At 46.0% G+C, this 21,079-nt stretch overlaps 1 protein-coding gene across 2 annotated transcripts; it reads right to left on the reverse strand.

Moving 5' to 3' along the window:
- Window positions 1-431: 431 nt before the first annotated feature.
- Window positions 432-20,065, reverse strand: LOC310670581 (E3 ubiquitin-protein ligase TRIM7-like). Of its 2 annotated transcripts, none has more exons than XM_083426144.1 (7): window positions 19,054-20,065; window positions 15,108-15,203; window positions 13,672-13,902; window positions 6,523-6,545; window positions 4,914-5,035; window positions 3,690-3,722; window positions 432-1,486 (listed from the first exon to the last, which is right to left on the reverse strand). In XM_083426144.1, the coding sequence occupies exons 1-7, from the start codon at window positions 19,477-19,479 to the stop codon at window positions 969-971; spliced, it is 1,449 nt and encodes a 482-aa protein (XP_083282270.1). In that variant the 5' UTR covers window positions 19,480-20,065; the 3' UTR covers window positions 432-968. The 2 variants fall into 2 exon arrangements, with proteins under 2 accessions (XP_083282270.1, XP_083282271.1); XM_083426145.1 differs by lacking the exons at window positions 13,672-13,902; window positions 15,108-15,203; window positions 19,054-20,065 and adding exons at window positions 7,755-7,985; window positions 8,149-8,244; window positions 9,095-9,802.
- Between the last annotated feature and the right edge of the window lie 1,014 nt (window positions 20,066-21,079).

Genomic DNA, 21,079 nt, shown 5'->3' on the forward strand with positions numbered 1-21,079 from the left:
TGATGATGATGTGTGACACCCCCATCCGCTTGACGTGAATTGAAATGTTTAAGTAACAAAGTGGGGGCAGTGGCAGCCCTATTGCTGTGGGGATCAGATGGGATATCAGTCACCCTGTTTATATCCTTGGGGGAAGTGTCGTGTGGGATAGATGGGGCCATTATACTATTGAGTCTGAATTACAAAGGAGCAAATAGTAGCAGTATCTTTAATAAAATCAAAGATGTTAACACATGAAACATATTTCCACATTAGTTCAGGCATGTTACACGGCCCCTTCTGACAGTGTCTCGCCCCGCAGCCTCCCCCCTTCTTTCTATTTTTTGTTTGTTTGTTTCAACAAAGTGCCCAAGGCTTCGAATGCCTAAGTGAGTCGCGCACAAATTTTGGATCTCTTTGAATAGAGAGATTTTGCCGAATTGCCACATAAATTGAAGGAAAGGGATTTTGATTGAGACGACTGAAATGTCATCATGGCGATGAGGGGTTGGGGTGAGGGTGAGCTTTCATTCTTTCCAGAGCTAACTGAATGATCTTGAAGATTCCAGAAGATTCCGAAAACTGCTAGAAGCTGTCAGAAAGCTGGATGTTTATCTTTCGTCAAGGCCGCATCTGTGAGAGGAGCTGCTTCTGTTCTTACAGCAGCTGTATGAAAACTGTGTTTAGTCTGCATTTATCTGGCAAGCTGACAGAGAGGGAAGAGCAGGGCATTGTGGGTCGCAAAAAGCAAAGCCTGGGAAACTCTAAGGAAGAAACTCTTAGTGAGGCGAACTCTGTAAATGGGAGCCATTAAGCTTTTATGACCCGGTAGTGAAATATTTCTGTCTGTGCTTAATTGCCTCTGTGAGTTACTGCCTTCGTTGTCTGGGTCAAAGCTCTTGAAGCAGTTTGATATTGCGCATCGCTCTGCTGATTTAGAACAGCTGGCACGGAGATGCAAACTTAGCAGTGAACTGGGAAGCTTGTCTCTACACACAAGAGATTGTCAGGCGGCCATTGGCAGACACAAAAAACAAGGCCTGGAGGGTCTCTCCTGAGAAGGAGGCGGCTGGTAATGCACGGATAAGGACTGCTGTATCAGCATCGTAAAAGGACACCCGTCCCCCTTCATAGTTCAGGGCCACTCGGATCCTCTTGGGCTCCTCACTTGGAACAGAGGCCTGATAGGGAGGGGAGGAGGACCAGTACTTACTGTCCCACTTTCCCAGACCAAATATCCCTTCGCTAGTAACAAAACTGAACTTGCCCTTCCTCTTCACAGACTTTCTGGCCACCCCCACCGCCCACTTCTCCTCTCTTCCAACAGTGACCTCCCAGAAATGTCTGCCTGCTGTGAAACCCTCGCGTCCCAGCACATAGCCATACGTGGCAAATCTCTCAGGGTTGTCTGGCAGGTCTTGACGCACTTCTCCCTCTCTCACACTCTTTCGATCCTCAGACAGGATGAGGTGGGGATGTGCTGTGTCTGGATCCAAAGTTACATTTTCTGTGGGGGCAGAGGAGGAAAGAGAAGAGAAACGACGTCAACGGGGAAGCTGACTTTTCCTTCGAAAAGGACATTCTGACTAAACATTTGGAAAAACTTTCTCACAGTAAGAGCTGTTTGGCAGTGGAACAAACTCCCACGAGAGGTGATGAACTCTCCTTCCTTGGAGGTTTTTAATCAGAGGTTGGATGGCCATCAGTCACAGATGCTTTAGCTCGGATTCCTGCTTTGCAGAGGATTCGACTAGCTGACCCCTGGTCACAGAGATTTCTGGCTAAATAGCAAAAAAAATAGCTAGAAGGTATCTGCAGGCGTGTCCCCCTACTAAGAAAAAAAAAAAGTACTAGCTAAAGATGATTTTATGAGGACTCTGTCAAGAATAAAAATTAATGTTTGAGTGTATGGCAGAGAAATCTCTATGTGGGACAAGAAGCTACAGTTAGAACTGGATATGGAACAACTGATTGGTTCAAAATTGGGAAAGGGGTACAACAAGGCTGTATATTGTCTCCCTGCTTATTTAACTTATATGCGGAATTCATCATGCGAAAGGCTGGGCTGGATGAATCCCTAGCTGGAATTAAGATTGCCGGAAGAAATATCAACAACCTCAGATATGCAGATGACACAACCTTGATTGCAGAAAGTGAGGAGGAATTAAAGAACCTCTTAATGAGGGTGAAAGAGGAGTACGCAAAATATGGTCTGAAGCTAAACATCAAAAAAACGAAGATCATGGCCACTGGTCCCATCACCTCCTGGCAAATAGAAGGGGAAGAAATGGAGGCAGTGAGAGATTTTACTTTCTTGGGCTCCATGATCACTGCAGATGGTGACAGAAGTCACAAAATTAAAAGACGCCTGCTTCTTGGGAGAAAAGCAAGGACAAACCTAGACAGCATCTTAAAAAGCAGAGACATCACCTTGCCAACAAAGGTCCATATAGTTAAAGCTATGGTTTTCCCAGTAGTGATGTATGGAAGTGACAGCTGGACCATAAAGAAGGCTGATCGCCAAAGAATTGATGCTTTTGAATTATGGTGCTGGAGGAGACTCTTGAGAGTCCCATGGACTGCAAGAAGATCAAACACATCCATTCTTAAGGAAATCAGCCCTGAGTGCTCACTGGAAGGACAAATCGTGAAGCTGAGGCTCCAATACTTTGGCCACCTCATGAGAAGAGAAGACTCCCTGGAAAAGACCCTGATGTTGGGAAAGATGGAGGGCACAAGGAGAAGGGGACAACAGAGGACGAGATGGTTGGACAGTGTCCTCAAAGCTACCAGCATAAGTTTGACCAAACTGCGGGAGGCAGTGGAAGACAGGAGGGCCTGGCGTGCTCTGGTCCATGGGGTCACGAAGACTCCGACATGACTAAACGACTAAACAACAACAACAGATAACAGTGGATTGCTGATGTAATTACAATTCAGTTTGTTGTTCTCATGCTTTGTGTGCAGTGTAAACATAAAAGCTGTGTAAGCAAAGAAAGCAGCTGAGACCCATTTGGGAATGCTATCCTCCAGAGGAATACACATAAAGACTGCTTTTCCCCAACCTCGCTCCTTGTTATTTATTCTTACAGCAGGAGACAGGCAAGGACTGAAACTCTAGAAAGAGTAGCCTTATTTATCAATGGTCGGACAGTGTTCTCAAAGCTACCAGCATGAGTTTGACCAAACTGCGGGAGGCAGTGGAAGACAGGAGTGCCTGGCGTGCTCTGGTCTATGGGGTCACGAAGAGTCAGACACGACTAAACGACTAAACAACTACAACAATGGCAGAGGAGGAGAAATAGGGAGTGGAGTTTGGGCTCTATAGGCTGAGAACATGTCATGGTCCTGGCTGCCTCTCTCTGATGCGAACCTATGGACTTGCCTGTTGTGAATGTTTAAGCTCTGTCAATCTAATGATACTGGTAAATAAAAAACTCTAAAAGGATGAAATGTCATAAGCCTCCAATGATATCCTTCAAAAGGAAACCTCTTTGAACTTCTCACTGACAAGAAAATTGGGAGAGTATAACACCTTAAGTACAATTTATCACTTCCTGAAAGTGACAAAAAACTGTAAAGGAGACATGGAAAGTTAAAATGGGGATTGGGTGGGGGGTGATGGACAGAAGATCCACAGTAGCCTGGTCTTTTGAGAAGCAGATTCCATCACTCCTGAAACTGTTCCTCCTTTAAACCCTGACATTTACCTTTTCGCTGCTGAAGTCCAGATCTCAGGGTGTCTGAAAGAGAAAAGAGAACAGAGATTTAGCATCTTACCACTGTCTCGATAACTCATCTAGTAATGACGATACGAACTCATGAGATTGTACAGTCATACCTTGGAAGTCAAATGGAATCCGTTCTGGAAGTCCGTTCGACTTCCAAAATGTTCAGAAACCAAAGCACAGTTTCTCATTGGCTGCAGGAGTCGGGAGTCGATTTGTTTGGGAGCAAAGGCATTTGAGATCCAAGGTACGGCTGTACTTTATTTTTTATTTTTTTTTGAAATAATTTTTATTAACAGGCCAATCACATCACATTGTTCAAATCACATTAGTTCCAAATTATACAGCCAAATTTTAAAATTTTGGGGGGTACCCATACATCAAGCTCCGCACGAGTCCAAAATTCCAGATGACTCCAGACATCACTTATTTGCTGCTTTTATTAAACAGTTCCATCCAAGGTACGGCTGTACTTTAAAGGTAAAGGTAAAGGGACCCCTGACCATTAGGCCCAGTCGTGGCCGACTCTGGGGTTGCGGCACTCATCTCGCTTTATTGGCCGAGGGAGCCGGCGTACAGCTTCCGGATCATGTGGCCAGCATGACAAAGCCACTTCTGGCGAACCAGAGCAGCGCACAGAAACGCCGTTTACCTTCCCACCGGAGCTGTACCTATTTATCTACTTGCACTTTTGACGTGCTTTCGAACTGCTAGGTTGGCAGGAGCGGGGACCAAACAACGGGAGCTCACCCCGTCGCAGGGTGTAGGTGAAGATACTTGGGAAATGGGTGAGATGCGTGAAATCACCTAAGGCCTGGCTGAGAGATGTGAAGAGGTCAAGTACAACTTTTTACAGACAACTCGCAACTTATGTGAGGGTTGTACTCCATCTGAGATTTGGCATGTTCCCATAAGATCTTGATGGAGCCTCTCAGAGCCCAATAAACAAGGCAGAGGCGGAGCCCAGTAAACGATAATTTCTTGCCCGCTCTCTATTTTATAGCGATCCGTGTAAAGCTGTGATTGCATAAAGAAAGCAGCATAAGCTCTGAGTCTTCACATGTGAAAGTATGCCTTCTAGATATTGAAAGAGAATAAATAAACCTTCCATTTTTCCTGGCATGGCTAATAATCCGTATGACTTGGAGCCTGTCATGAACACTTCTAAACATCCAGCTAACAATCCTTTCAGCCCTTCTTTATTACCTCTGTATTTTTCCATGACTCCCTCCAGGAAGGGATTAATATCGCAGAAGTCCCAGATCTTCCACTTCAGGGCAATAGGAAAAGCCACAGGAGGATCCTCTAAGTTCTCCTTCTCCTTAGACCTGGGAGGAGAAGAACAAAGTCAAGCCACCACCCTTCCAATGCAAGGAGCTTTCTGAGAAGACAGGTGTCTCATCCTGATGATAAAGGCATGATGGATGTACGTTTATCCTGAAGACTTGGGAGCAGGTTTTTTCCTATGGCAAAAGGGAGCATCTAGAGAGCACCTAACAAGTTGAAGGAAAACTGACACTCACTTGCTTCCAAAATATACTGAAGGAAATATATGAATATGAGACTAAAGGTAAATAATAAATAAATATTTTATTATTTATACCCCGCCCATCTGACTGGGTTGTCCCTGCCACTCTGGGTGGCTTCCAACATATATAAAAACATAGTAAAACATGAAACCTTTAAAAATTTCCCTATACAGAGCTGCTGGGATGGCTTTTGTAAATCCAGGAATGTCCCTGGTTTCTGCTTTCCTGGTTTCTAGTTTCAAGCTTTCCACACCTTGCCCCTCTTATAAAGAAGAAGCTGATATATGCAAATTATTTTTGTGAAGAAAAGTGAACAATACTGGGTCTTTACGGAGTGATTTTAGGACTACAATGGGCCCTTCCTTAGGGCCAATGGTTAACTCGCCTTTCCTCTTCACAGACTCTCTGACCATTGACTACAACGGGCATTTCTGAAATATAAGGAAGTTCAGAATGCTTTAGAATGGCTTTTGCAATTAACATAAACGTATTTTAGCACAGCGGTTATATTATAAAAATGGTGAAAATATTAGAAATTAAAGCAGTATTTTCTAAACATGGAAGATTCTCAAAATTCGCGAGTGTTTGAATATGTTGCAGTTGTTGGGGGGGGGGACAAGGCTCTCAGCGCCTACTCTTCACGATGGCTGGGTCAAAGGCGGTGGTGCCTCTGAAATCACAGGAGGGGAGTGTCCTCTGTTGCTCGGATCCTGATCACGAGTTTCCCACAGGCATTTGGTTAAGCACTGTGAAAACAGGATGGTGGACTAGATGGGCCACTCGCCTGATCCAGCAGGGCCCTTTCTCACCTTCTTATGTCTGAGGAAGAACCTGCAGAAGCCAGAAATACACTGGATATTTAAGGGTAAGTTATAGTGAAGATATTTACAAGCCCCTTTGGAATGTCCCCCTCTTTTTGTATCAATTGCAGAGTAAATGAATCCATTACAGAGAAAGGCCTTCAGATATATGCAATGGAGGGGAACGAGGAATGGCTTCCTTCCCACGATTGTAGAGGAGACCAATAACTACAAATGACTATGAAAATGTGTCCCTATTTTTGTCTGTGATCTTGTGAAATGGATGATGGAGTCCTAAGCTATCTCTGGAAGGAGGAACTGGAGAGTGAGGTTCTTACTCTTAATCTTGTGAAATTGAAACCTTGTGAAATGGACGATGGAGCCCTAAACTATTTCTGGAAGGAGGAACTGGAGAGTGAGGTTCTCACCCGTTAAACAGGAACTTTTGTAGCATCAGAATAAGGCATGGATTTTTCCATCACTTACCTCTGCAAGAAGCTTCTGATATCCTGGAAGGAAAGAAAGAAAAAGATATCCATGGAGCCATTTCTTCACAGAGTGCTGCGGTCAGTTATAAATACTAAGCAGCTGAAGTGGTGAGAGGTTAGCCAAGCACAAAAGACCCCCAATAAAATATGCAGTGCCATGTAATTTGAAATAACCATCAGATGGCAAAAGTCAGCCACTCCAGTGATGACGAATAAAAGGTCCCTTTCTTCCCTTTTGGCCAAGTCACCCAAACACCTGAGAGATTCAGTCCCACCTCCCTGATTTGCCATTTTGCCTGCAGCGCATGCTGGTTCCGTGTTCACATGCAACTAATCAGTTCACTGCTATGTACATCCCACACTCAAATCATATCCTACGAACCACCCTGAGACTTGTGGGTATAGGGTGGTACACAAACTTATTTTAATAATAATGATAATAATAATAATATTAGGTCACCCCCTTTCTGGCAGGACCCAAGACAGCATCTGAACAAAAAAATGTTGCAGTGCCAATTTGGAATGCCAGTGTTGGAGGCAGTATCGGTTGTATTCAACTAGCTTTTACTCAGACACACTGAAATTAATGAACCTAAGATAGTCATCCCCACTAATAGAATACAGAGCTCTGTTTGCTTGTGGGCTTCCCAGAGACCTTGGTTGGCCAATGAATAGGAAGCAGGACAGAAAGGGCCTGTGGTTTGATGTAGTAAAAATATTGGGGGGTGGGCAGGTAAGCTCCGCCCCACATAATCAATCACAAGATGCAGTACACACACCCCATTTCAAAACAAATGTCCATTATTGGGGGGGCTGGTCCTCTCAAATATTTCATTGGGGTGTCAAGGGACCTCAGCCCCTCAGAGCTGGCTCCTGTGCCAGGGCTGACACCTTTTAGCATTCATGTACTGCTTGTTTCTCTGACAACAGTATTTTTATGTGGGGAAGGACTACGAAATGCTTGTACAGTGGTACCTCAGGTTACGTACTTAATTCGTTCCGGAGGTTCGTTCTTAACCTGAAACTGTTCTTAACCTGCAGCACCACTTTAGCTAAGGGGGCCTCCCGCTGCCGCCACACGATTTCTGTTCTCAGCCTGAAGCAAAGTTCTCAACCTAAGGTACTATTTCTGGCTTAGTGGAGTCTGTAACCTGAAGCGTCTGTAACCCGAGGTACCACTGTAGTCTGAAGCAGCACACTCCACCCTCTCGCATCAGGATGAGGCCTCACCTGCAGGAGTTCACTTGCTGGTTCCTGAAGCTTCTCCTCCATCTCCCGAATGGCACTATCAAAAGCGGAGAGTTCCATGGAGAGTCTGGCCAGGTGCTTCTCCCTTTTCTTGGCGATCTCCTTCTCCACCTCTGCCATCTGGGCCAGCAGAGCCTTCTCTTGTTCTTCCAGAAACTGGTGCATTTGCCTGATCTCAGCCACCAACTTCCCCTTCTCTGCTTCCATTTGCTTCTGCAGCAGCAAAAAGAGAAAGAGGAGGAGAACAGCAGGCCAATATCAGGCATAATGTTGCAGGATGAAGAGACCAGTTATCAGAATTCACTTGGGAGGGCATGTCTGACATTTTAGAGAGATTTAAGACTACAGCACTTTTTCAAATAACAATGGTGCTTACAAGCAGGTCTTGGCTTTCCTTTTCTGCATCTGCTTTAAACATCAGAATTTTCTCTCTCTCCTTCCTCACATTGTCTAGGCAGCTGCTGATCCGATCCTGAAAAGAAAAGAAAATCACAGCGGGGTTGCTTTTTCTTTCCCTTTTTTGAGTAATATCAGGAACTGAATCATATGCTTGCTCCCTGCCCCACATTCCTGGGTCCTTCCGGAGGTTCCCCTTCATTCCTGCCCCCTGCCTTGCCCCACCTTCCAGTTCTAGGAGCCTTCACTGGGAGCTGCTTCCAGAGGAAGAACTGTGGGGAGTGACTCCAATATGCTGCAGGGGGACATCGAGGGAAATTCATCCCTTGAAAGATGATGAAACGTTTATCAACTAGTGTTTTCAGAAGTTTCACAGGGCTGCACAAACGCTCCTGCTAGAGGGGGTGGGAAGAATATATTATTTCAAGAGTATCTTGGCGTCATTCCTGCCTTGCAGGGGGTTGGACTAGATGACCCTTGGGTCCCTTCCAACTCTATGATCTTGCAGGCCTGGCTTGCCTACAGCTATTCCATCCCCCAAGCAAATCCAGAGCAGAGGCGTAGCATGGGCCAGCCTGGGGGGCGCCTGCCGTGAGCTGTTGCATCTTTCATGCAACACCTTCCATCTGTAGGGCAGGTAAGAAGGACTGACAGGCTGGCCCCCACTGCTTTTGCAAGTCTCAGAATGCGGTGCTGGGCTCGCAGTGTGCTCTGAGACTTGCACCCCTCAAAGCAAGGCAGCATCGGCCACGTTGGCTGGCCAAGCTCCCCAGTGCATGGTCGAGCAGGTGGTGCAATGCCCCCCCCTCTTAGCCCCAGTTACTGGGGGTCGCTCCACCGGCACAACTTGTTCTCACGGTCAAAGTGCGGAACGCCCCGGGCACCAGCAAGGAACGCTCCGCCACTGATCCAGAGTGTTTTCCTACCTTGTACTCCTTGGACGCCTCCTCTATAGGAATCACCTCGTGGCTTTTGTGCTCCTTGGCTTTGTCACACACCACACAGATGGGGGCTTCATCCTCCTTGCAGAACAGCTTCAGGGGCTCCTGGTGCTTCTCACAAGCTCTCCCCTTTCCTTTGGCCTCCATTTTTCCGCCCAGAAACCTGAATTTCTGGGTTCTTTCCACAAAATTTGCCAGCTGCTGGTTTCGCCTGATGCTGCCTTTCTCCACTGTTTTCCTGCACTGAGGGCAGGAAGCCTCTCCCTCGGATTTCCCCCAATACTGGGTCAGGCAGGATCGGCAGAAGTTGTGCCCGCACTCCGGGATGATCACTGGATCCTGGAAATACTACAGGCAGATGGAGCAAGTGGCTTCCTCACAGAGACCCCCGACAAGACTTCCAAAAGCAGTCTCGGCCACCACCCCAGGGAGAGTTTGTCTCGTTTTCGCTTTTCCTTCTGCAAATGGGTGTGTTTCCTTTCCAGGAAATTCAGATTCAATGAGTCCAGATCTCTGCTGATATGGAGCTGGGAAGTTGGCTGGAGCAGAGAGCCTCTTTCGTGTAGAGGAAATTACCGTACTTTTTGCTCCATAAGACTCACTTTTTCCCTCCTAAAAAGTAAGGGGAAATGTGTGTGTGTTTTATGGAGCGAATGCAGGCTGCACAGCTATCCCAGAAGCCAGAACAGCAAGAGGGATCGCTGCTTTCGTTGCACAGCGATCCCTCTTGCTGTTCTGGCTTCTGGGATTCAGAATTGTGGGGGTTTTTTTGTTTTCCTCCTCCAAAAACTAGGTGTGTCTTTGTGGACTGGTGCGTCTTATAGAGCAAACAATATGGTAATTTATTTATTTTAAAAGGAGTGCTCTGGGCGGCTGCTCATTTAAAGAACCATTTCCAGTGAGAGCTGGAGGGAAGTGTGGTTGTATTTTCCCTAACTTCACATGAGCCTCAGACTACTTTGAAAACCTAACTCCATTTCCCACGCAAATGGTTCCATTTCCAGCTCTTAGCCTCAATGTAAAGAGGAGAAGCAGCCCAACTCTCCATCACGGTGGCTATTTTTAGTGATTTTGGACAAAATCACCAGCCGCACTGATAATGTGAAAAAACACTGCCCCCTAGGTGAACACTGGGATTGCACGGCATTTTTAGCAATATGAGAAAATTGGGTCCTTCATAATCAAAACCATGACTGGGTCCGTTTTAATCGGCTGTGAAGACCCAGTGAAGCTGAAAGGAGGGAGAGTCGGGGCAGACAAAAGGAAGGACCTCTCTTCACACCGGATTTTGTGGGAATCTGATTAATTTTGCCATGTGCAGAAGGGCTTGAGGGTGACATGAGGGAGGGGATCCCAGAGACCGAGGCTGACAAGTGGGCCGATGCCTGGAAAAACAAACTCAGGCACTCTTTGGAAAAAGGTGAGCGATGGGGAGGCCTGGTAAGAGTTATAGAAAATGTGGCAAAAGTGGACAGGAATACGATTCTCTCCCTCGTAGGCTGTGAGCTAAAGTTCTTGTATGTGCCAAATGCTGTTACGTTCCTAATTTTGGTGCCTTTCCATAGGAAAAGCCTCCTGTTTTGGAAGGTTTGTAATGCTTGATGCTTTTATTATGTTTTTAGATGTGCTGTAAGTCACCCAGAGTGGCTGAGGAAACTCAGCAGATGCTTGGGGTATTATTATTATATTATTACTTAAAAAGTGTGACCTAAGGTAAAGGTAAAGGTAAAGGGACCCCTGACCATTAGGTCCAATTGTGGCAGACTCTGGGGTTGTGGCGCTCATCTCGCTTTACTGGCCGAGGGAGCTGGCGTACAGCTTCCGGGTCATGTGGCCAGCATGACTAAGCCGCTTCTGGCAAACCAGAGCAGCGCGCGGAAACGCCGTTTACCTTCCCACCGGAGTGGTACCTATTTATCTACTTGCACTTTGACGTGCTTTTGAACTGCTAGGTTGGCAGGAGCTGGGACCGAGCAACGGGAGCTCACCACGTCGCAGGGATTTGAACCGCCAACCTTCTGATCGGCAAGTCCTAGGCTCTGTGGTTTAACCCACAGCGCCACCTGTGTCTGAAAGTGTGCCCTACTCAAAGGTAAGAGTTTGCAGGCTAAACACACAGCGCTTAATCTAAAGCCAATGACCCACACCCACGAATGATTTTAATATTTATGGGCAGAGCCTTGATCATTTTGAAAGGTCTGAGAAATAATATTCTGACTGACTGGAGGTTCTAGTCTATGGAAGGGGGCAAAATAAGTGAGTGTAGGGACAAAGCACATGGGTTGCCTACAGGGATGTTTTAAGCATATCTGGCGCACGGTGCAAAGATCCCTCCGGTGCCCCCGCCCCACCCTGTTTCCCAGACTTGTCGACCCTTTATTTAGGGAGAGAACACCAGCAGAAGTGGAGGAAGCCTCAGCAGCTTTTTTTTTTGGACAGATCCTGAAGCTGAGGCTCCAATACTTTGGCCACCTCATGAGAAGAGAAGAATCCCTGGAAAAGACCCTGATGTTGGGAAAGATGGAGGGCACAAGGAGAAGGGGATGACAGAGGACGAGATGGTTGGACAGTGTTCTCGAAGCTACCAGCAGGAGTTTGACCAAACTGCGGGAGGCAGTAGAAGACAGGAGTGCCTGGCGTGCTCTGGTCCATGGGGTCACGAAGAGTCTGACACGACTAAACGACTAAACAACAAATGCACAGACTATATGAGGGTAAGGAAGGCTTATCCAGTGAAAACTTGCCCTCTCTTTTAAGACATTATTATGATATTTTAAAATGAAATAATACTTGTTAATCATGTGGCGTACAGTATTTCCATAATTAATGGTATGGGTGACTGGGTATTTCATCATCATAAAACATGATTGCATATTTTGTAGATGAGAAAGAGGTTGCAGGAGTCTGAAACATGTTGTATAGTTGAAAATTAATTTCTCTAAGGGAATATTTAAAAATTAATTACCCTAATATTTAAATATTAATTACTCTCAATAGTGAGAGGATCATTTTTTTTTATTTTCTGCTTACCTCTGTAAGAATCTTCCAATATCCTAGAGGGAAAGAAAGAAGTCATTTGGGTCACTTCTCTGCAGAATACTGTGTGGGTCTGAATGAAGGAGGGAGGGAGAGACAGAGAGACAGAGAGGCGTATCTATCTTTTGGCAAAACACAAAGCAAAACACTCCCCTCTAAAACACGCAGAGAAATTTGATTCTAATTGAGTCAAACTGAGGCATACGCAATATCAAAGAACCACAGATTCAAGATTGTAATGGAAACAAATAATTTCATTGATACAGAATGCTTCGTTCAAGCCCTAGTGCTCACTTTTTCTGAATATTTGGACTTATCCAAACATCGTCCTCCTATCTAGTTGCTAAACAGGATGTCTCATTTCCCTAGAATGACCTAAATTCTAAGTGTCTTGGCGTCCTAGCATTCATGAAATGCAGTTCATAGTCACCCAGCCAGAGCTATGGGCCAGAAAGGACCATGCATGCTGGGCCAAACGACGTCAACATGCCGTGCTTGCATGCCTCGCAACATGCGCGCATGATGTCAGCATGCCCCACAGAATGCTGGTGACATGCTCACAAGCTAGGGATCATGTTCGCAAGCATTATAAGCAGTCAGTTCCCCAAAGCCTGTTGGAATAAAAGGGTTTTCACCTGGAAGTGACTGGGAGCGGCTGCTGAGACCATATAACACCGGTCTTGAAAGACCTTCACTGGCTCCCAGTACGTTTCCGAGCACAATTCAAAGTGTTGTTGCTGACCTTTAAAGCCCTAAACGGCCTCAGTCCAGTGTACCTGGAGGAGCATCTCCACCTCCATCGTTCAGCCCGGACACCGAGGTCCAGTGCCGAGGGCCTTCTGGCGGTTCCCTCATTGCGAAAAGTGAGGTTACAGGCAGAGGCGGAGCTAGCTGCTCTGTGCCCGTGGGGGCGGGGCTGGCATACTGGGGGCAGCACCCACAGCAAGCGTCCCGGAGGTAGCAGCGCTGTGATGTAACCCCCCCCCCCAGGGATGACACCCAGGACGAGCCACACCCACCACACACCCCATCCTCTGCCACTGGTTACAGGGAACCAGGCAGAGGGCCTTCTTGGTAGGGGCACCCTCCCTGTGGAACGCCCTCCCATCAGATGTCAAGTAAATAAGTAACTGACTTTTAAAAGACATCTGAAGGCAGCTCTGTTTAGGGAAGTTTTTAATGTTTAACATTATGTTGGCAGCCGCCCAGAGTGGCTGGGGATACCCAGCCAGACGGGAGGGTGTAAATTATTATTATTAATAATAATAATAATAATAATAATTACTGGAAGGACAGAAAGGAAGGAGCCAGCCTGGCTTCTCTGGGGAGGGAGTTCTTAAGTCTGCAGCAGCCCCTCATATATGCCTGCTCCCCTGTAGAACAACACAAAAGTTCCCGGAAGTTAAAAACCAAGTAGCAGGGAGGAAGTAGCCAAGGTGCGCTACTCAGCTTCTTCTTCTCATCAACATTTTAAAATGTGGGGCAGAATTCAGAAGTGATCTCCCAGCGTCAGAAGGAGGCCTCACCTGCAGTTGTTCATTCGCTGGCTGCCAACGCTTCTCCTCCATCTCCCGGATGAGGCTGTCAAGAGAGGAGAGTTCCCTGGAGAGTCTGGCCTGGTGCTCCTCCCTTTGGGCTGCAATCTCCTTCTCCACTTCTGCCATCTGGGCCAGAATACGTTTCTCTTGTTCTTCCAGAAACTGGCGCAGTCGTCTGAACTCAGCCACCATCTTTCCCTTCTCTGCTTCTATTTGTTTCTGCGATAAGGAAGTTGAAGGAAGAGACAGGAGGACAATATCATAAACACAGTCTGGCTTTGCAGCATCCAGAAGTCAGATTTCAGAAGGATCGGCCTAAAAGTAACTTTCTCTCACAACATCTACCTGTTAGAATATCGTCTTCAGTACTGAACAAATGGCAGCAACTGATACCAAAATTTAAATGTCAAAATAACCAGCCGAGACTGAAAGCCAGAGCTATATGTGATACTAAGAAGAGAGGTTTGCAACTTCCAAATATAACAGATTTGTATTTTTCAGCTGTAATAAATTGAGTAGTAGAATGGATTATGAACGGCTATGAGGAGACAGCTAAACATGAGCCAAATTTGATTGAAGTACCATTAAATAGAATATTATGGGGAACATACAACAGACCATTTTTGAAAAATTGTTTATTTTCTAATTTGGTAAGGTTATGGGACTGATATAAAAGCTTGCTCAGCTCTAAATTTTCTCTCTTGGGATCAATAATAAACATAATAGAATAGGATGTTTCCAAGTTTAAAATGTAGAAAAAGTATATGTTTAGCATTTGGGCCTTAATTAGGCAAGGACCACATGATTTCATATTTAGAGATTAAGGGATGGACGGTGGGAAGCAATCCTTTATGGTCTGAATGCTTTTGAATCTGTTCTAAATTGCAAGACTATATTAACAAATTTGAGAAAATTTGGTGAACATTTTGGTAAAAAGTTATCAGTCATTCTTGAAATACAGTATGGACCCTGAAAAATTTTATGGTATAATATCCCAGAACATTGGGGAAATTAGACGTGTGGGAGAAGTTATTGTTAAGTGAATATAGGTTTACTTTGAATTCAGGGATAACAGAAAATTGCTATAAAATAATGAGCAGGTAGTACACCATGCCAGTAAAGATAAACAAAATAAATACAAATTATCCCACCCCTGCCACGTGTTGGAGATGTCAGAAAGAAAAAGGATAGGAAATGTGAAACAGCAAAGAAATAATGGAGTTAAATAAATGTTCGTTTAGAAAGCATTATGGGATAAGTCTCTCTCATTTTGAGTGAAGCCACACTCCCCATGGCATCCATTTTGTGAAGAGCGCCCCCAGCACTCTCCCCAAAGTTGAAATGTGCCCACTGGTCCAAAAGGGTTGGCAACCCCCCTTTTTTAGACAATAGCACTTTCTCACTTCCCAGGAACAGTAACTTACAAGCAGGTCTTGACTTTCTTTTTCTACGTCCGCTTTAAATGCCAGTGTTTTCTCTTTCTTCTTCCTCAGATTGTCTAAGCAGCTGCTGATCTGATCCTGAAGAGAAAACAAAATTCCAGTGTGGTTCCCACTTTTATTTATTAATTGTTTTCGTATACATGGAACAGGCAAGTTGATCGATATGCTTGCTCTGGCATCCCAGGGTGTTTTTGCTAAGGTCTCCGAGGTGCCCTCTTCCCTCCACTATAACACAGAAGTGGGGTGAGAAGGCTACTGGATTCAATACGGGTTCAACACCTCTCGAGATGGGGCAGACAGGGAGCTCCTTCCCATGTCCAGATTCTGAATAATCGTCTATTTAACCCACCCCTCCACTTTCGACACATCTCACACAATCCTACAAACTAGGGTTTGTCGGGATTTCTGCTCGGCCAAGCTGATAAAGCTCATCTTCCTCCGGCCGAGTCCTTCGGAATCGCCTCCGATGATAATTAACGACCTGAGCCTTTGATGAGGCCTCAGGCACATTCTCATCCAGCAGAGAATCAAAGCAGCATGTGGAAGTGATGAGATTTATGGCTACATTGCAAAGTTTTATTTTCCTAACTACGCAGACAACAAACACATCCTCTCTCTGTGAGAGCAGAGAACAACTGAAAACAAAGGAACAAAGGAACAGGAAACCAGTAAACATCACATCCGTCTCCTGTCTTCCGTGAGACTTCCAACAGCCTGGACGGTCTCTGGAATGTAAACAGAGTCTTGTGACTCTAAGCAGCTGCTCAGTGGCAAACAGAATCTAACAGGGTTGCCACAGCTCTGTTTCTCCCCAGACATGTCCAGGATTCCAAGGGCAGAATGTCTGGGTTTTGCTCAGCAACTTTTTGTGTCTGGATTTTTACTTCTTGAAATATGGCAATCCTATCATAAACCTTTATCGTGTGCCCCACTTACTAGTGGAGTTGCTCCAGCCCACATGCAGAGGGTCACTGTGGGGTAGTACTTGACTGGATGTTCAGTTGCCTACACATTTTTTTGTGCCATAACAAGCATCATATAACCAACCCGCTTAAATCTAAGTAATGCATGAAGGGGTTAATGCCACAGAGCAGGGGTTAGCAACCTTTTTCAGCCATGGGCCGGTCCAAGGTCCCTCAGACCATGTGGGGGGCTGGACTATATTTTTTGGGGGGGAAATGGACGTATTTCTATGCCCCACAAATAACTCAGAGATGCATTTTAAATAAATGCACACATTCAACTCATGTAAAAACACGCTGATTCCTGGACTGTCTGCGGGCCGGATTGAGAAGGCGATTGTGCCGGATCCGGCCCCCGGGCCTTAGGTTGCCTACCCCTGCCATAGAGAAAGCTGTCCTTCCAGGCTTAGCGAAGTCACTTCCACTCATCTTAGGAAGAAGGAATGCAACAAAATCTTACTACAGGTGGAGGTACATGTTCCCCAATAAATCAGGGCATTTCATTTACGTCCCAGATACCTCAATATCTGTCTAACTTATCGGTTGCGTCGCATAGATTCGCTTTTGTTAGAGCTAGATTTAATGTGTTCCCCTCAAACGTGCTGAGCAATAGATTTTCTAACGGTAAAACCTCTGCTTTATGCGCATGTGACAACAAATCAATAGAACCCCTTTATCATATCTTGTTTAATTGTCCTCTATATTTGGTTCCCCGATCAAGGATTCTGAGTTCAATCATTTTGGAAACTGTTGCTAAACCACCCGAATTTCATCTTGCCTATCTACTACAGGACATTGACTCTTATAGAACATTACAGGTTGCCAGATTCCTGAATTCAGTTCTTTCATATAAAAGACTTCATGGAATGCTGCATGACTATTAAAAATCTAGTAAACTTTATCCACAATCTTTATATTCAAGGCCACAATATGGTATATCTAGAGATGGTTACTGTCAGAGCTGGCTCCTGGTCCCAGCTCACCAAGGACCAACGCTAGCCGGTAGTAAAGTATCAAAGTCTTTATTGAAGAATAGTTTCCATTTCCAAGCCTCAGCGTCCCAGCTCTACGTCTGGAGTCTAGACCGGCGAAGCTCCGTCTGAGTCTCCGCCCCCTGCGCACCAGTTTAAGACTCTAATCTTACTCCACCTCTTCCTTCTCTCTCTCTTCCTCTGGGTCCTACTACCCCCCGGGGTCTCCTCCCTCCTGGACTCTTCTGACGCAGACGTTGACCCCTCTGACTCCTCCCCCTCTCTTCGGCGGGCTTTAGGACCTGGCTCCCTACCCGGGCTGCCCACCTTGCCGCCCTCCTGTACATTTGAACTTGGCGCGCGCGCGCGTTTAACTTTCCTGATGACCGTTTCCTCGCTCCCTGACGAGGGTGTGGTCACTCCTGCCTCACGTTCTCCCGCTGCCCGCGCGCCACCTGATCCCGATGCCTGGGACTCCTCCCCCTTACTGCGCTCTGGGGGGGACGCTGGTCCGGATTTCCAGCTGCTACTCTCTGAGTCCCCTCTGGCCCCTTCTTCCCGAGGTGCCCCCCTGGGCACTCCCCTTGCCCTGACTATGGGGGCCCCTTTCTGTGAATCTTCCGAGTCACTGGAGAGACTCAGAGACCTCGGACTGCTGTCCTCGCTGACATTTCCTTCGGACTCCTCCCCCTCGCTCTCCATTTCCTCTCTCTCCTGTGACTCTGCTCCTGAACCCCTGACAGTTACGTAACGTGAAGGAGATTATGCATTGAAATATTTTAGTTGATATTTTAGAATGTAAAATGCTATTTTATTTATTGACTGGTTTTACCTTGTGGGCTTATAGCCGAATAAAGTATCTGATCTGATCTGAAGCCTATTCTTCTCTCAGTCTACTATGTGAACTCCAATGTGTTAAGAGGTCCAAGCTGGTTTTTCCAAACTGAGACAGCATGACTTTTTGCAAAGTCACTTTGTGTTGCCTTCATCCTGCTTTAGTGTCCTTTTTTTTTTGCAACATAACCCCCAAACCCCCTCTTCTTATTTTCCTTGGGAGATTGCTTTGGTTGTTTTCATCTATACAGCGGAACCTTGGGTTACGTACCGTCCTCCTTACGAACACTTCGGGCTCGCTAACGAGCTTCGTTAGCCCGGAACTAGGTCTCCTGGTAGCGAACTTTGCCCCGGGATGTGAGCGGAAATCGTGCGCCGGTATTGCGGTGGCAGCGGGAGGCCCCATTAGCGAAAGCGCACCTCAGGTTAAGATAAGGTTACCAGATTTTTTTCAATGAATCCGGGGATAGTTTTCCACTTCAGTAGGAATGATAGGATTTTGTCAGGGGACTGGTTTGCAAATCCGGGGACTGTCCCCGGGAAACAGGGACATCTGGTAACCTTAGGTTAAGAACAGTTTCAGGTTAAGAACGGACCTCCAGAACGAATTAAGTGCGTAACCAGAGGTACCACAGTACTTTTTTGGGGTACATTTTCCATGTATTGAGGTCCCAAAATTTGTTTTGCTTTAATCAAAGTCTCAGAACAATAGATCTATTATACGAGTTAAAGCATCAAGCAATACTCAACTTTTAAATAACTTTTTTAGATTTCAAATGAGGATTTGTGCACTCTCGTAGAGAGGATAATTTTTTTTAAAAAAAAGTTAAATTCAACAGGCATGCAGGATTTTACAATGCTGCACAGGAATTCCTCCTGGAGAAATCACTTTTGGTAATGTGGGGAAAATTTTGTTGTAGGTCCTACTCAGTGCTTCCCCCCCACCAAAAAATATATGTTTAGGGGTACTCTCATTTTGACTCATGAAAATCATGATTTTATAGTTCAAACCGGGGGAAATAAATACAGTAAATGGACAAAATTACAAAGATTCACAAAATGTTTAGGGGTATGCGTCCCCCCAGGAAAAAAAGCACTGGCCCTACATGTCTGCAGCTATTTCCCTTGTGGACAAAATCATGATCCAGAGTGATTTCCTACCCTGTACTCCTGGGAAGCCTCCTCCAGAGGAATCACCTTGTGGTTTTCATGTTCCTTGGATCTGTCACAAACCAGACAGATGGGCCTTTTGTGGTCCTTGCAGAAGAGTTTCAGGGGCTCCTGGTGTGTCTCACACCGTCTCTCCTTTCCTCCTACCGTTTCCCAGCCCTGAAGACTGAGTTCTTTGGCTCTCAGCGTTTCCAAAACAGTTGCCAGGGGCTGATTCGGGATGAGGTTCCTCTGCTTAATTTGTTCTCTGCACTGGGGGCAGGAAGCCTCCGCCTCAGATTTCTCCCACCACTGACTCAGGCAGGATCTGCAGAAATTGTGCCCACACTCCGGGATGATGACTGGATCCTGGAAATACTCTAGGCAGATGGAACAAATGGCTTCGTCACAGAGATCCTGCGCCGGACTCCCTGCCATGGCTGCCTCGCCAGGAAGAGAGAGATGGTTTAGTTTTCTCTCTTTTGCGTCTGCAAATGGGCGTGTTTCCTTTCCAGGAAATTCAGACCCGATGGCTCAAAGATCACTGCTGCCTGAAGTGGGAGGGGGCTTTAAACCGGGACACAGAGATGAGAACTCAGATGAGGTTATTTCAATCTCTGCTGTGGATTCAGCTGTGGCACAGAGTCTCTTTGACATGGGAATGTTTTGTTGTTGTTGTTTTTTAAAAAAATAAAGAATGTGAATAATTTGTTGCTGCTAAGTTAAGGAACCATTTTCCTTCGAAAGGTGGAGCTACGTGAGAGTTTCTCCTTCGAAAGCTAGTGACTGAATAACTCAAACTCACGTGCCTTTTTCCAGCAGCAGGGCACAATGTTCAAAGTCCAAAAGCAACACAGCCCAACCTCCCACTGCTCTGCACATTCCCACTGGGCAATTTGACACGCATTCACAACCACAGAGAACATGTGAAGGAAACTGGGGGGTTTTAAAGCTGCTCCTCAGCTCCAGCTCCTTCCCAGTCCTATCCTCCCACTGGTCCCAGCTCCAGCCTGTCCATTCTATCAAATGGTTAGCACTTAAAATTTTAAAAATATATATATTTTTTACAGGCTGTCTCAGAAAGGTGAGCTAACTCATGGCCAGCATTTGATTTTTTTTTTGGGGGGGGGGTGGTGCAGAAGAATGTTCTCTCTCTCTCTCTCCCTACTTGTAATATTTTTAGATACTGCTAAAGTTATTATGGGGACGCGGGTGGCGCTGTGGGTAAAAGCCTCAGTGCCTAGGACTTGCCGATCGAAAGGTCGGCGGTTTGAACCCCGCGGCGGGGTGAGCTCCCGTCGCTCGGTCCCAGCGCCTGCCCACTAGCAGTTCGAAAGCACCCCCGGGTGCAAGTAGATAAATAGGGACCGCTTACTAGCGGGAAGGTAAACGGCGTTTCCGTGTGCTGCGCTGGCTCGCCAGATGCAGCTTTGTCACACTGGCCACGTGACCCGGAAGTGTCTCCGGACAGCGCTGGCCCCCAGCCTCTTAAGTGAGATGGGCGCACAACCCTAGAGTTGGACACGACTGGCCTGTACGGGCAGGGGTACCTTTACCTTTTTAAGCACTTCATTTGGAAACGAGATTATTGTTGGTGGTTGATCAATATTCCTAATAAAAATATATTACAAATAGATTGTGTTGTTCAGTGTTGATGCTTTTACAAATTTCATTTGATCCAAGTGAGGATTTTATTTTCCCTTAATTTGGGTATATTTTTAAGTGTAGAAATGAAGAGAAAACAATTAAGGCCAGTATAAATCCACCAGAAACTGCTTTGAGATTCAGATTCTAGATCCTTATAGATTCTAGTTCCTTTTGCAGAAGGGTCCAGAGCTTAAGAAAGGGCTGAGGTGTCCCAGGGGAGATTTCTGAAAGCTTTTGGAGGTGGGATATCCTCAGACCATGCGGGAAAAAGTTCTGGGAGGACACACAAAAAGTAGTGGGGGAGCAGTTTCTCTCCATGTAGACATACCGTATTTTTTGTTCTATAAGACTCACTTTTTCCCTTCTAAAAAGTAAGGGGAAATGTGTGTGC

Source organism: Podarcis tiliguerta (assembly GCF_965153285.1).
Source record: "Podarcis tiliguerta genome assembly, chromosome: 2".
In the NCBI taxonomy this organism is placed as follows: Eukaryota; Metazoa; Chordata; class Lepidosauria; order Squamata; family Lacertidae; genus Podarcis; species Podarcis tiliguerta.

Bases quoted from the DNA above. Each gene is read 5' to 3' on its own strand.
- LOC310670581 (XM_083426144.1), bottom strand. From the start codon at position 19,479: ATGGCAGGGAGTCCGGCGCAGGATCTCTGTGACGAAGCCATTTGTTCC. The intron at 5,036-6,522 runs GTAAGTGATGGA...TTCTCCTCCCAG, and splicing joins ATCAGAAGCTTCTTGCAGAG to GTCTAAGGAGAAGGAGAACT. The intron at 3,723-4,913 runs GTAATAAAGAAG...TTTCTCTTTCAG, and splicing joins AGTCATGGAAAAATACAGAG to ACACCCTGAGATCTGGACTT.